Source organism: Heptranchias perlo, chromosome 10, assembly GCF_035084215.1.
Source record: "Heptranchias perlo isolate sHepPer1 chromosome 10, sHepPer1.hap1, whole genome shotgun sequence".
Lineage (NCBI taxonomy): Eukaryota > Metazoa > Chordata > Chondrichthyes > Hexanchiformes > Hexanchidae > Heptranchias > Heptranchias perlo.
This window is the reverse complement of record NC_090334.1, coordinates 23,870,297-23,885,534: the sequence shown is the minus strand read 5'-3', so window position 1 is coordinate 23,885,534 and position 15,238 is coordinate 23,870,297. Positions and strand designations below refer to the sequence as shown.

Here is a 15,238-nt window from a genome sequence, read left to right as displayed (position 1 = left end):
AATGCAGATGAAGGCAGGAAAGTTTGCATTTCTATGCATTACGACTTGTTTGTGCTGTTGTAGGTATGTTGTGTGACCTTTCACAGCAGTGAGTACTGTTACACTGATCAGCTTCTCTTCTTTTGTTCAGACAGCATGGACAATCGAGAGAGGAGCCAAAGAATGACCTCTAACATCGGTATATTTCAAAAATGTCAGTAAATGTGGATTATTTCTCATTTATACTCATGTAAAGTTTATATATTGTCTTTTTTTAAAATAGAAAATAGATAGACTTGGCCCTACCTCTTATATGCCTGTAAATGCTGCATACACTTTAAGACAAAAATGTATCAAAATTTGAATACTTGTATTTAGACAGATAATGCCAAGGATGTTCAGTCATAGGCAGCACATTTTTAACACTCCTATATTAAAAATTAGGCAGTGAACTAAAATTAGATAAGTACTCACTGGCTCTCAGGATATTTTCCTTGCTGCTGCATCGTGACTGGACCTGCAAGGAGAATGGACATTATTTTTAAAGTCTACATTATGCACAGGCAGGCTCAAAAGTACAGACATGCAGTGAGTTATACAGAATAGATCATGATGAACAAAGCTGGATCACCACGATGAAATGACGAGTTTGTGCGAGGATGCTATAATGGGGAAGCTTATGATTCTTCATCCTAGAATATTAAAATGTAAATGCGTGAAATCTGGAAAACCCATCAAAATGGAGGCAAAAGTTATTAGACAGAACATCATAGCTCAAAGAAAAGTTGCGTCAGATCTGCTGAGCACAAGTAGCCATGAAAACTGCATGAAGGAAGAAAAGGTTGTCAGAAATGAACGTGGCATGTTGCAATAAACTAATCCATGTAGAAGGGCTTGTGTGTTCTGGAGTTAGCAATACTCTTTAGAAATAAATACATACATACATACACACACACGCACACACACACACACGCACACACAGACACAAAACAACAAGAATTACACCATATATGGACTAGAAGGCTCTAAATGAGTAAATGATAATTGAAAGATTCTAAGACAAATGTTAAAGGCGCAGACTAGTGGACAGTGTTAAGGTGGGAGAAACAGACAGTCAAGAATCTTCACATAGATAGAATAGCAAGGAGCTAGAACTCATAGCGCAAAGCAAAGTTTGCGAATGGTAGCAGCTCCTTTGATCAGTAATAGTTACTCGCGAGTTGTATCCTCTATGCCTTCTGAGTTCATCTTTAAGCCCTTCCAACCTATGGTGGAGCTAATGCGTAAACAAAAACAAAAGATTTATAATGAACAGAGAAGCTCAGAAATCTAATAAATTTCTTTTAAGAAATGAAATACGTAAACAAAAGAACTAATGAGAGGTTTATTATAGGTTTGGCCTTTTACAGTTTTCAAACACACTTGCTACTAACACACGAGAAAACATGCAAATTGTGGAACCACCAGCATTAACCCACACACAAGACTGGGAAAACAGGCAGGAACTGCTTGCTGATTCAAGCAAAAAAGGGCTATAAAGCACAGAAAGGAAATTAAAAGAACTAACATAAAACAAGTATCAATTTTACTGCATGCTACATTCCCCACTATAATCCTAAATCATTATATTTTTGCACAACGACAATATTTTTTTTAATTTAAAAAAAACATGAACATGCCTAGTCCCATAGGTCAGTGTCCCTCTCACTTTCTTTAGATGAGTGGCTTTTTACTATTACACAGCCCCTAACTTCTGACCTGTCAGTGTAAAGTATTTGACAGATCTGCACAGTAATTTCTGTGCAGGTTGGAATGAATCAAAGCTGAAGTCTCCTTTAAGAAATAACAATAAAAAGCCTTTAGGAGCATGATTGCGATTGACTGAGTTGCCAGAACTATACATTTTTGCAAGGCTAAAAGCTTACTATGGAAGATTCTTTTCAGTTACTTGAAAACAAGAAGAGTAGAAAAAGAATGCTGACATTGAATGAAAAATGAATGCGATTCAATTGCTTTGTAATCTGTTGTTGCCATCGAACTCGGGTGGGATGGATGGACATCAGTACAACTGGTTTACAGGACAAAGAAAGCATAAGCTTTTTAATGCACTGACGGTGAAGACTAATGTATTGAATTTGCAATTTTTTTGTTTTCCCTCCCATTTATCTGCCATTACTACCCTTAACAGCATTATTTAATGCACCCGCCTGTATGCTTGATAATGAAAATCAAAGGAGAAACTTAGACTGAAAAGGTTAATGGTGCAAGAAAAGCAACACCAGAAATGCAATTTAAAGGTAGTGAGACATGAAAAAGTGAAAAGAAAGAAAAATGTACAGTTCATTTCAAATAGTAGAGCAACATCTGTCTTCATTTATGTGTTAAACTGCGATGCCACGTTGAATATATATTTACATCCCTGACTTCGCCAATATATTTACACTCAATTAATAGTAATCTGTATCAGTGCTATTAATATAGACTGAACAGTGCTTTTCAGGTAACACCACTGCCATATTCATTGAGGGGGCAGCAGCATCAGACTGCTGTGACTGGTGAGACTGTAAAGTACTGTATCCTAATTAAGTTATGTCCTTGATCAGTTAAAAGTCAAACTTTAAACCACAGTAACAATACCTGACCTATTCTTGCTTGGGGTGGACGAAGGAGGGGGCAAATCTGTGACTTCAGTTGTCAGCGTTTCTAAATAAAGATCAGACCTTTTCTGTTTTCCTTTGGTGGGTGTCTCGTATGTACATGCACACACATGCGTGTGTGCACACGTACACACACAAACACAAACGCATGCGCGCGCACACACACACAAAAGTATCATGGCAATATAGAAAAAAATGTAGTTAATGCGCCACTGGTTCTGCCCTATTGTTTTCTTCATCTCCTACTGTTTCCTTGATTATATCCTTTTGTATTTTTTCACTTTATGTTGCCTTCTCCTTGCTGCCTGTACGTCTTTATTTACCTAAATTTTTACTAAAGATCGACTGGATGTCAACATTTGCCAGTGGTTCACACAATAAGTGGGTGATGGTATGTCAATGCGAAGAACCATGGTTGCTCGGGTATTTGTAGTTAGTTTAAACAGAGGCTGAGCAGATGAATGCCCAAATACCATACAACAGCCAGGCTTACTGTTTGCTTATATGCATGTGGCCTGCCATTGGCTCCTGTTAAATTTCGTAAAAGCCATAGGCCTGAAACAGTGCAGGAGGAAATGGAATCCAGCCAGAATAAAATGGGGCTTTAATTAACTACTTCAATATTTTAATTTACCTAAAAAGTGAAATGAGAGAGCAAATCATGGTGTAACTAACCCAACTAGTGTCAAACAAGTTCAGAGATCCAATTATGGCAATTCATTCCTATTTGTCACAATTTTAAAGGATTGCTAATTTACATGAATTAACATGCACCAAAGGCGCTTTAACCTATGTGGGTTGCAAAGGTTTAAAAAAATTATTATACGCACTCTCTAAATGACAGACAATATAACAACAGAAACATTGCTGGAACTGCGACGATTTTAATTAAATGCATTTTATGCAGTCTGGTGGGTCAAACAAAAAAAAAGTACCAGTTTAGGTTTCAAATGACAAAACGAAACACATTCCTTCTCACCGTCTCAAAAGATATGGTGGGAACATGAGTAACTCCAAGGAAACCACTAATTTCACCAAGATGTGGAGATGCCGGTGATGGACTGGGGTTGACAATTGTAAACAATTTTACAACACCAAGTTATAGTCCAACAAATTTATTTTAAATTCCACCAGCTTTCGGAGGCTTCCTCCGAAAGCTTGTGGAATTTAAAATAAATTTGTTGGACTATAACTTGGTGTTGTAAAATTGTTTATAATTTCACCAAGTACAGTCAAATATACTCCATCCACACTGGATGGCAGCAATTCAGCACATGTGAATTGGCCACACGTTATGAAATTATATCTGGGGATGGGGAGGAAAAATTCTACTTTTCACTTGTTCAATATTGACCTCAACTTGCTGCAGGAGAACTGGAGGTGCCACTGCATATATATTCCCTCAAGTGAAACACAGAGGAAGAAATAATGAAAACTGAGATCCGGTTCATGTTAATGCGTTCAGTGTGGCAAGAGAGGGCAACGTCTCCAGATAACAATACAAAGCCGTCTAACCGAAGCATTGCTGCGGTCACATTTGGCTCACATTGTTGAAAATCAACAATCTACCTCCACTCCGCTTTTTTCAGGGCCGTCCCTGTGGTTATCAGACTTCCTGCATTCAGTCATTAAAAGTGGTTGCAGTCTACCTACTTGGATTATTGCTCAATTAAAGGCCTTGCTACGAATTCCATTGGGTGTTGAGTTGGTGCCTTTGCCACAAAATCTCACTCACCAACTTTTTAAAAATTAATTTAATGACCTATCAGCCACCCACATTAAGCCACCTGATCACAAAAAACATTACCTAGATTTACAAACCAAATCATCTAAAACTAAAAAAAAAGTGTTACCGGATGGAATTCAAGAACAGTCAATAAGTTGAACATTTCAACATAAATGTTAAATGTGACATTTTTTTGTGAAAGACTAATTGTACAGATATTCCACAGAATGTATAAAATGGGCAGGGGGCAGAAGAGAAACTGTCTTTTTACTTTTGAGACCTGGCTTTGAATTCACTCAGACTGATGGCATTCAAGTCTCAACTCTGTCAGTTGTGTGGTTCTGTATAAAATGAAAGAGCAGATTGGTGCTTGGGTTGGGAATGCTCCATCAGGGTGCCACATGTGTTTTTTTTTCTTTTACCAGACTCCTGGGTCACTGGAGCCTTCTCTGTTTTGCCAGTCTTTCATGCTTCTCTTTCTACCTGCCTCATTCCCCTATCTCTTTCAGCAATTCACACATGCTGTGCATCTCAAATATGTCTTTTCATTCTTTGATTTCCCTCGTTATGTCTTCTATTGTGTCATGTTATTATCACTTCCGCCTTTTAATCATTTCCTGGTTTCCACTTAATCACTTTACAGGTGTGTGTTTGCAGGTGTACTTTATGAGATTGGCTGATTTCAATGTTTTCAGTCTGGCTGTTCAGTTCATGAAAGACCCATTCTGCTTTGACATCGGGAATGTGTGTAAACTAGTTCTCTGTGGACAGACCAGGATTGGAGATAGATCTGCTACCGCTGCAAAGTGGAATTATGACTGAGACCAACTTTGTGCTGAAAATGTGGCAAAATGTCCTGACTAAGCGCCAATATCTGGTTTTGAGAATTGCCACTGCCAAGCTGTGTTCTGTATTCGGCTCAACTTGGTTGTGTGCAAATCAATATTCTCAGCAATCGCTCTGAAGTTAAAGTACCGATTGCATCTACTGGATAAAAACCTGGAAGCGGCACTAAGATGTGCTGTGTCTGATAAATTCGTGCCAGAATTCCAAGCTTTGGTGAAAGAGAAAGATTGAAGAGTTTCACAATAAATGGTGGTAGATGTTTGTTAAGTAAATACACACATAAAGTACATTTGCCTGTTTTGCATGAGTGCATGCAAGGCATTTTATACCAAAATTAGTGATTGTGGCTAAAAAGGTGTCACTGTAGCTTCACATGTGGCTAGTCAGCAATTTCTATTGAGCAACATTGCTTTAAAGACTGCTGGTTCGGACACTCTAGGTACGGTTCCACTGGGTGGCGCTTGCAAAACATGCACTCCGCCCACCGGAAGCGCAATATTGCCTCGGGGTCCTAAGCATGTCATAGTTCCCTGATTTGCATGGGCTGATGAGTCTGCCTGTTTTTGGTGGATAACTGGGATGGCCCACATGAAGGACGCAACCAAAATAGCGGAAGCCCGGATGTCACGGGAACAGGGTGATAAGTGGTGCGCCGTGATTTTCAGCATGCTACTGTCCAGTTCCCACACGATGGAAGGGATGAAAATCTGTGTTCTTGCCTGCAGTACCTAAACAAAACCATTCTTTGAGACATGAAATTTCATGCCATTCCTTGCAGATCGCTGTGCCATGCACCATCCTGGATTTGCAGGGTAAGCGGACAATCTGCTCCAGGACCTCTACCAATGCTGCTCTCAAACTGGCGACAGTATAGGTGCACAAGAATGATTCTTCTCCTATTTTTCGGTCCTACAGACAAAATACTTGGTCTGTGCTTGTCCCTTCACACCATAGTGTGTTAGGCATTGGCAATGCAGCACATGGGAGAGATGGTGGGCACAAACTGTGTCCTACCACTCCATGATACAACATATTTATAGGGTAGATCTTCTGATTGGTACAGCCAATGTACGAATACTTCAACCTTAAAAATAAATGGGTACTCTCCTGCATTAAAAATAACACACACGGGAACATAGTACACATACGTTAAGCATTCATGTATGTACTTTGCCAACTGGAAGATCTGCCCTCTGAGCTCCAATGAGCTACCCATTAAAAGTGCTGTATGGCATGAAAGACCTATCAACTTTATCAACAAGCTGCAGAATGAAAACTATATTTTTTGTGTCACAGTTCAAGATCTTTAACCATTTAAAGCAACTCAGGCACAATTGAAGTCTATGTCAGAATTATTTAGAGTATTCATTCAGTTGTGACATCTGATTTTAAAAAACATGAACATCGATAAAAAGCATTCCATTCATGAGCAAACAAATAGGTACTCTTTAGATTCTTTTCTAATTCATTTCATTTGAATGGAGTTTTGTAATAATTCAGAGGAGAGTCGAGAAGAATTCAGCTAACAGCAAATACAACATAATAAAAGCAAAATACTGCAGATGCAACACGATTGGAATTGAAGCAAGCTTCAATTGCGCACAGTCTTAATGATCTTGCAAGCATAAGTTTCTAGTTCAGAAACTGTTCCCAAAGGGTATTAAGCCACACACATGCTGCTTTACGACCATTTTAGTTAAGGAAGAATGAATGTTACACACAAGGATTGAGAATAGATGGAGCAGAAGCAAGGAACTACAAAGTAAAACCATTCGATATTTGTTAGGCAATCTGAGGCAATTCTTAAAACTTTGTTTTTATTGACATATCAAGTAAACACCAAATGAATGTATTGAGATGGCTATCTTCAGTCCATCAATGCAGGCTGGAATATTGCAAGGAAAGCTCATTATATCAGTGATGGAGAAGTGGAAGAGGGAACTAAGGGAACTCCAGGGCTGCATGCTTGTAGAAATGAAAAGGAAACTGTTTTCTTGAAGAAGCCAATGCAGAAAAAAAACTGTTGAAACATGTTATTTTGGAAAACATTTTAGCTGTATTTTGAAATTTCCACAAAGTATGCAGTTATAAGACATGCAAAAAGTCAAAACAATGCACGTTTAACAGCATTAAGATGGTGAAGCAGTTGGTGATTAATCTGAATTAAAGAGAGACATGCTCAAGTGGGTCTTACTGACGATACATTAAAATCAAAAAGCTACCAATTGCTTTTCAAAGCTCTACAGCTTATGATGAATGCACACATTTCTGTTTTGCAAACTGTGCTCTATTGTTAATGGACTCAAGACAGAAACTAATTAAAGGAGCATCAGATGGTGCTCATTACAGGGTAAGGCAACTTCGAGCTAACAGGGGGTAAAATAAACCAAAGTTGGGTTTTCACTATGAAGTAAGAATAGAAGTCAAATGCGAGAAATGTAAAAATTTGCTTTGAAAATCCTATCTACAAATCTCCAGCAAGGCATGAGGGACATTGTCAAGGACATTAGCTTCAGTCATGTAGAATCTCTGAACCTTTGAAGATTAGTTTGGGATTTGAAGTAACAAAGCTGTCTGGCATTCAGTGGAGATGTGAAAGCATTGTGCTTTTGGCTTTTAAAAATTCATCCAGTAGTCTTTTACTATGTTGAAAATAAATTGCAAATTTAAGCAAAGCAGAAGGTACTTTTTCAGGTGATGTAGTTCAAATTTTCTAAGATCAAACCAAGTCCATTGCCAAGTTGTTAGGAAAGCACTTTTCATACTGCCTATTTGCATACAATGTAATTATAGCATTTGCATCATAATGGTGTAATTCATAACAATATAATCATTTCATTGGCTGTAACATGAATTCATAGTGGTAAAAATGATAAGTGGGTCTACTTGGTTTTTTCTTTCCCCAAAAAGTGTAAATGCCCCTTTAAAATGAAATCACTGGCATTATAAATGCTTGCTGCAGAAGTACGTAAGACTTGCGTGCCATCAACTGGGCAGGAAGCTTTGGGACCACATATCTATTCTCGACACCAAAACTGAAATGTTACTTTTGTTTATATCTAAATGCAAGGCAACCAATACTTGGCGTTATTAAAATCTGCTCTTAGGTGGCATTGCAGCAGTGAAAAACATTCTCATTTTCCCCTTGATCCCAACTATTATGAAATAGAAATTAGGCACTACTATGGTTAACATCACAGAAAACTAAAAATAAAACATTTTTATACCTATTATTAGCTGAGGTTTTGAGTTTGTTAATATGACCCAAGCTTGTCCATTTCTTCACATAAGCAGGCAAGCCCAGGACAGCTGAAAGCATCCAATTCACCTCTTCTGGTCAGCAGATCGTATCAGGTACTCCAGAGAGTAAAGGGTACAGTGCTTTGCTAGGTCTCGCTTGTTATTTTGAACCTTTTGGTGACTTTCTCACCAATCTTCTCTCAGTCATACCCTCTATTTCCTGTTGGGAGCTCACAGCTAGAGGTCCTTAGGTAAACTGTTATAAGCCTTGCCTTATTGCTGACATCATGGCAAAACCATGCTACCGTCATTTGTCATTAGCTAGGATACTGGCATTATCATCTTCTATCTCATACTGCCATATTCCTGTTTCTCTGTGGCCATTCTTATCGCAATTATATTTTAGATACATAGCTGATTAAATATATTCAAAATTATGAAGAGTTGATCTAAATGGTTTACTGTGATGAAGGGCTCAAGTACCAGGGGAAATAAGTTAATGATTAGGAATTAGAAAGTAAATCAGGCAGATTGCACTCCCCCCCACCTCCAAGCAGTGAAATAAGCTACCAGGGAAGTTCTTTGAAGCAGAACATGAAAAGGTGTTCAAGAGGCAATTAGATACAGTTCTAGAGAAAAAAGGGATTGAGAGAAATAATGAGGAGGAGGTAGGTGGGAAAAACTAAAAATGCTGAAAATCTGAAACATAAACAGAAAATATTGGTAATATATAGATCAATCAACATCTGAAAAAACAGGTAATGTTTTGGGTGTAGACCTTTTGTCAAAACAGTCTCCGATGAAGGATCTGACCAAGGATGTATACCTGAAACATTAACTTGTTTTTTTTCTTTTCGGATGCTGACGGACCTACTGTATATTTCCAGAATTTTCTGTTTTTATTTCAGGGTGTAGGTGGGGTTGATCAAAAAGGAACTAGCTCATTGGGTCCAATAGACCTTTCTTGTTCAAAAAGTTACTGTGCTTTTTAAGTCGCCTTCTTACTTTTGCTCGAAGGTCCAGGTTTCAGTTCCAGATCATGGTCTTAAAAGTACAAAAACTATCTATGGTGAGATATAGAAGATAACACCATTGGTAGTCAAAAAGAACCTTCATCATTCTTGCCATATTGGTGTGAATGCATGGCTGAGATAGTAATAGTTATTCCAGAGAGTAAAGGGCACAGCATGGCAATTTATCAGATTGCATCTTGCATCTTCAGTTGGTGGCTGACCTTCTTCCCTTGGTTCAAGGTATACAAGCAGATTTAAGCAAAGACCACAGTACCCTTTACTAAAACAGTAGGCCTTGTATGTTAGAATTGTAACACTTGGGAAAGAAAGTGGAAAGCAAACAGATTCCACAATTTACCATATGGAGAGTTCCTTATTCTGTGTTTCAGCATTTTGAAGTTGAAAAATCTATACACAGGTCACTTACACTTATGAGTCCTGTGTGCTCTCGGATATTGATGTTTGACGTACAAATGATTTTCTAAATACATTCAACTGGTTCCTTCTTCAGAATCTGCTAGAATTCCAGAAACCCATACATTATTACAACCTCAACTATCATGGTCAATTTGTTCAGTCAAGTATAGTCAATGGGTTAGGAAGTAGGCGATCAGCTGCTCATTTTCATAAAATGCTTGGAACTTTCTACATTCCTTTGTGTTCATGTGTTACTGGTACTCTCACTTGCCAGTGGTTGGTTAGAAAATTCACAACTGGGTGCAGGTGCTCAAAATAAAGAGGATAAGAGCCAAATCTTGTAGGACTGTAAATGCTCACTGACATCTGAAGTTGTGAAAATGTCACTTCATAACAACATAAGAATGTTTCAAATGGGAAAAGGCCATTTGGCCCACAGTTCCTCAAGTCGACTGTACAATTTACAACATCATATCCGTCTCTTCTTTGATTTCCCAGAGGGAGGCCATTAAACGCAGGTAAAATTTCTTCCACATTCAGTTCTTTTATCGTTTTTATTAAATTGTATTGTGTTTTTTCCTTTACTTTTTTATAGAATCATTATATGTAGAAAATGCTCAACTATCAAGGTTTTCTTGAACTGTGACAAGCAGCCATGATAGGACAGGATGAATCATGCACTCCTGGGAAATTATAACCCAATGAAGTCCAAAAACTATGACAGAAGCCACGAATGTGAAATCAGCATTAGCATTTTAATGACTCTCTGACAATGTCCATGTGCCACTGAACAATTTAGAATAAGTCTTCGAAGAACTTAAAGTTGTCTGTTGAATGTGATAGATGCAGCGAAAAGTTTCTGTACTACTTTCCCTTAGCAGTGAGATCGCTTCCTCCAGATAATCTGGGAAGGCAGCATCTTGAATTAGTGGTGTTTAACTAATTTGTCAGATTTCAAAATAGTATTTGAAAGGCAAAAAATGAATTTTACTTTGGTCTGAGGCACTACTTTTGCCTTTTTTTGGCATTCCTTTATGAACAGCAGGATTAGAAATAGGTGGAAGGAATAAATCTAGTAGTGAAAATACACAATACATTGTTGAGTAGGAGGGATTGCATTATCTTAGAGATCTTAGGCAATTGCTTATAAGGCTGAAGTATTTCTAGAGAAGCACAGTGAAATGTAACTGAGAACATGTAAAGTATTTCAGCATACATATATGTATGTTGAACAAAAATTTATAAGTTGGTTTTAAAATTGAGAAACCTAGGTACCATAGTACAAGATACCACCAAGGCTGAAGAAAGATTCAATTGTTCTGAGGTGTTAAGTTCCCATCTGAACTGGCTCACTGTTGAAGCATAGCACAGCACCAACTAAAGGGAGATGTGATGCCTTTTGAGGAAGGGAAAAGAAAAATAATAGTAGAGCTTCTAATTTTGGTTGCACTTCAGTACTCCCACTATCTTAACCAAGAAAGCAGCATCGCTTCAGGTACGAAAATGTTTGCAGTTACCAACAACTTTGTGATGTCAACACTGTCGCCATTACCCTCTTGGCATATACTTATCTTGAAGAAAAATACCTGAATTAATCTAAATGAAGTTATTTTCTGAAATTTAATAATTTCAAATATTTTAATTTTATTAATCACACCACACAACTAGAAAGACTATTTGTAAATTTATAAAACGTATGACATTTTAATTTTGCCCACTGTACAATGCAACTTTTTACAATAATGGTAAACTAAAGCTTTGTATCCGAAAGACATAATGCCCTTTGAACAATGAAAAACTTAAATTTCTTTTGAATCTAAAATGTGCTGCCCTTTTCCCTACTACTACTGCTTTTTTTGTTAATACTTTTCTTCCTCCAGAGGTTTATAGGAATTTTTCAATTACAAAAGGAATGGGCTGAAAAGTCATGGGTGGGGGAACCAAATAAGGACATGAATTTGATATGATACAAATGTCCCGATATTAATTTGGAGCTGGAAGACAGCGGGGGGGTGGGTGGGGATGGGGAGGTTTTGCAGATGGGAAACCCGTAAGTAAGGGTTTCCTGCAGGTCCTACCGAATTTAATGGTAGGACCTGTTTTAAAATTTTTCAAAAGGTTTCCCGCCCGATAGCCAGGTTGATTGACAGGCTGACTGCCTGTTGGCGGAAAAGCACCAGGGGAGCAGATGGAAGGTAAGTTGGAGTTTGGGGGAATGGGGTGGGGGTTGATCGCATGGTGAGGGGGTGAGCAGTCGGAGATTGCGGGAGGGAGTGGGGGAAGTCGGAGATTGCAGGGGGGAGTGGGGGAAGTCGAATGTTGTGGGGAGGTGAGCAGTTGGAGATCGCGGTGGGGCAGGGGGGGGAGGAAGTCGGACATCACAGGGTCCAATTGCGATGTCTTTAAAGTGGTTAGCTTGGTGGGGGCCAGGGGAAGCACTACTGCTACTCCTGGCCCACAAGAAGTGCTGTGAATGTACTTAGTTCATGGATCTAGCCCTTCTCGCCTCCTTTTACCTGCCAGGATTCCCGTGGCCTGGGAAATCTGGCCTCCATGGGTTAAAAATTAAAATTTTTATAAGATGGAGGCACACAGCCTCCTTAAAAGATTTTACTGACCGACCTGCCTCCTGAGAGCGGGTTGGTCACCCGCCCCCTGACCCACCTCCGTTAAACCCGGAAGTGGGCGCGTTGGAGCCGCAGTCGCGCTGCAAATTTCTATTATTTTAACTTCCCGCCCGCCCCCAACCCATCCATTCCTGGGGTTTAAAATTCCCCCCAAAGTATCCGTCTGATATGAATATGCCAAATTGGATGCATGGCGCTACACTTCCAAGAAACTTCAACTGACCGAGGATATTGGGTGTTTAGCACTATTAGAAGGAAAATAATTTAATGTTTAAGAAGCTTCCACATCAGTTCCCTCAACTGACCCACAACTATATGCTCTTCTATTACAGAGAAGCATAAATACTATGCAAGCAAAGGTATTGTCACGGCAGGGAGTCCGAGTGCCGATAGGTCTTCACGTTCCAGCAAAAGGACTTTGTTCAACGTTGTAGATATTAGATTATGTACTTTAGATATTTCTACCATGTGTGAACTGAGCTTAGCAAACGTGCTGGTTTATCTGCCCCAGAGAATCAACAGGTGCTGCAGATTTGTGATGCAGTTATGAATGACCCACATCTACAAAACTCTACCTGCTGCTTCTCTGGCTTGCCTGTGATCTTCTCATCTGCACTGTCCAAGAGCCAAAGCTCTACTATACTAAGAATGGATAAGAACTGCAATCATTTGGACCTGTGCTCTGCAAATCTTCTTACAATAGGTCAAATAGGTTCTATAACAAAGCATTTACCCTGTTCTAGTGAGCATGGACATTAACAGACAACTTCAGAAAATAAGAAATTTCAGTGATCCAACAGCACAAGGTTCATCCAAATCCAGAAAAAAATTAATTTCTTGGCCCAGCCCATGTTGCAGAGTAAAAAATTATACTCCTTATGGTGCAGTGCTAAATTGTGGCAATGTATTTCTAATTCAGTATTTTAATATGCAGTAGGTGAAGTCAATCCCAACAAACAGCATTGGAAAATCCTGCCAGGTTTTAATACCAATCTGTACAGGCTTGATTCAGTCAGTCTTAAGGCTTCTTAACCAATCAGTTTTCCTTTGATGAGTAGTCTTTACAATTGGGACACCTATTATCAAACCTAATTGTGACAAAATATTCAGTCATCTTGTTGAGGGAGGTCAGAGCAGACCATTCCCTTTTCATGGTTGTCTTGAAATGGACGTATTTGAAAGCTTCACTCAGGTGAAGTCCATAAATGACTTGCAGAAAGAGGAAGGAAACAAAATACCATCTCAATATAAATATCTGAGTCATTTATTATGCTCACCTCAAACCAGATTTTGCTGGATCCAGCCTTATTTTAACAGCCACATTGTCCAAATGAATGTGTCTTGGATGGGGAGTACAAGTACAATTATAACCCATTTAATTATAGTTCTGGAAAGACCTTGTTGCAAAGTCTGAGAGCTAAAATAGAGGTTCATTTGCTACAAAGGAGAGTAAAAGTTGAACAGTCATTTCTTTTTCAATTCCAAACCAGTTAATCTTCATCTCTGGAGATGACTGCAACCCCAGGTGCTAAGGAACATATTCATAAACGTCATCATTTGGCAGGAGGATCAGGATAGAAACAAATATTTTAGAGTCTGAACAGAAAGATCAAAAAGCTTAACTTATTTTATTAGGGCCAATAGCTTCCAAATGGGAATTTGTGGTCAATTTTGCTAATCACATGTTAATTTATTAATGAATGTAAATTCTTGCTTCACACCTTGTATATGATATCAATACAATTCTAGGTTGCTTTAAATTTCCATTTCAGCGAATTGAACACTTGTCCAGCAGTAAAAAGTTCATGCCATCTTTGATATGATGGTTTATGTAACTTTTAATCGCGAGAAGTAAACGTGAACAATTAAAATCTTTACTAGATGAGAAATCCGTTCCCAGAAAAATTCATAGCGTTCTTGTGATTGCATCGGTAAAGTGTTCTTCCATGGCAGATCTTTAACATCTTGCTCAGTAACTTGTAAAAATATGAAAACAAATGTGCAACTGCCCTTCACTTTCTACTTATAACAAAATACTCCATCACCCATCGTAACTTCAGTACAACTAAACTGTGGTATAACTTTGCTGATTCCAAAACTGCTATACAGTGCCAGAAGCTAAGAAACAAAAATTATATTTTCCAAATATAAACTCAAACAATTCAAAGACGTGGATTACTAAAGCAAGGCCACAAAAGTTCTAAATCGAAGGTTCTCCTGCTGTGTGTCCATGCGGCTATCAGCTGTGGACAGTATCAGGCTTGGCCACGAAGCCTCCCATAGTCAGAAGGCCCACTGAAATTCATGGACTAAGCTCACACAGGATGAATTCGTGCCTGGGCCAGGTTCTGGAGGCCTGTCAGTATCTGTGGAACTGCACCCAGCATGAATACCCATTTACATGAGGAGGGGAAGAAAGGGAGAAAGGGAGAAAATTTAATGAAAACAATTCAGCATTTTTCTGTCAAATGTATTGTGCTTTTCATGTTCAACATAAAGGTAAATCATAGAAGACTAAAATTAGGAACCAAATGGCATCAAATTCGCAACAATGTCAGTTTACCCATTTTACAGTTAACAAACAATTTATGGCAGAAGCTATCCAACAAGCTTAGATTTTGAAGTACATTTTTCTTCAATTAAGGATAATTTGCTTTGCAAAAAAGCTAAGCTTCTGATAAATGTTTCCTCTGGCACTCCCATCCTCCCGACCTCTCACTGTTATAAGCTTTC

At 38.6% G+C, this 15,238-nt stretch overlaps 1 protein-coding gene across 2 annotated transcripts in view; it reads right to left on the bottom strand.

Annotated features, from left to right (window-relative positions):
- The window catches only part of LOC137326344 (gephyrin), a 491,797-nt gene that overhangs the window by 152,830 nt on the left and 323,729 nt on the right, over window positions 1–15,238 (bottom strand). For both annotated transcript variants that reach the window (XM_067991340.1, XM_067991341.1), the window contains exon 10: window positions 454–496. In XM_067991340.1, coding sequence (XP_067847441.1) covers window positions 454–496 — 43 coding nt within the window. The remainder of the gene's footprint in view (window positions 1–453; window positions 497–15,238) is intronic.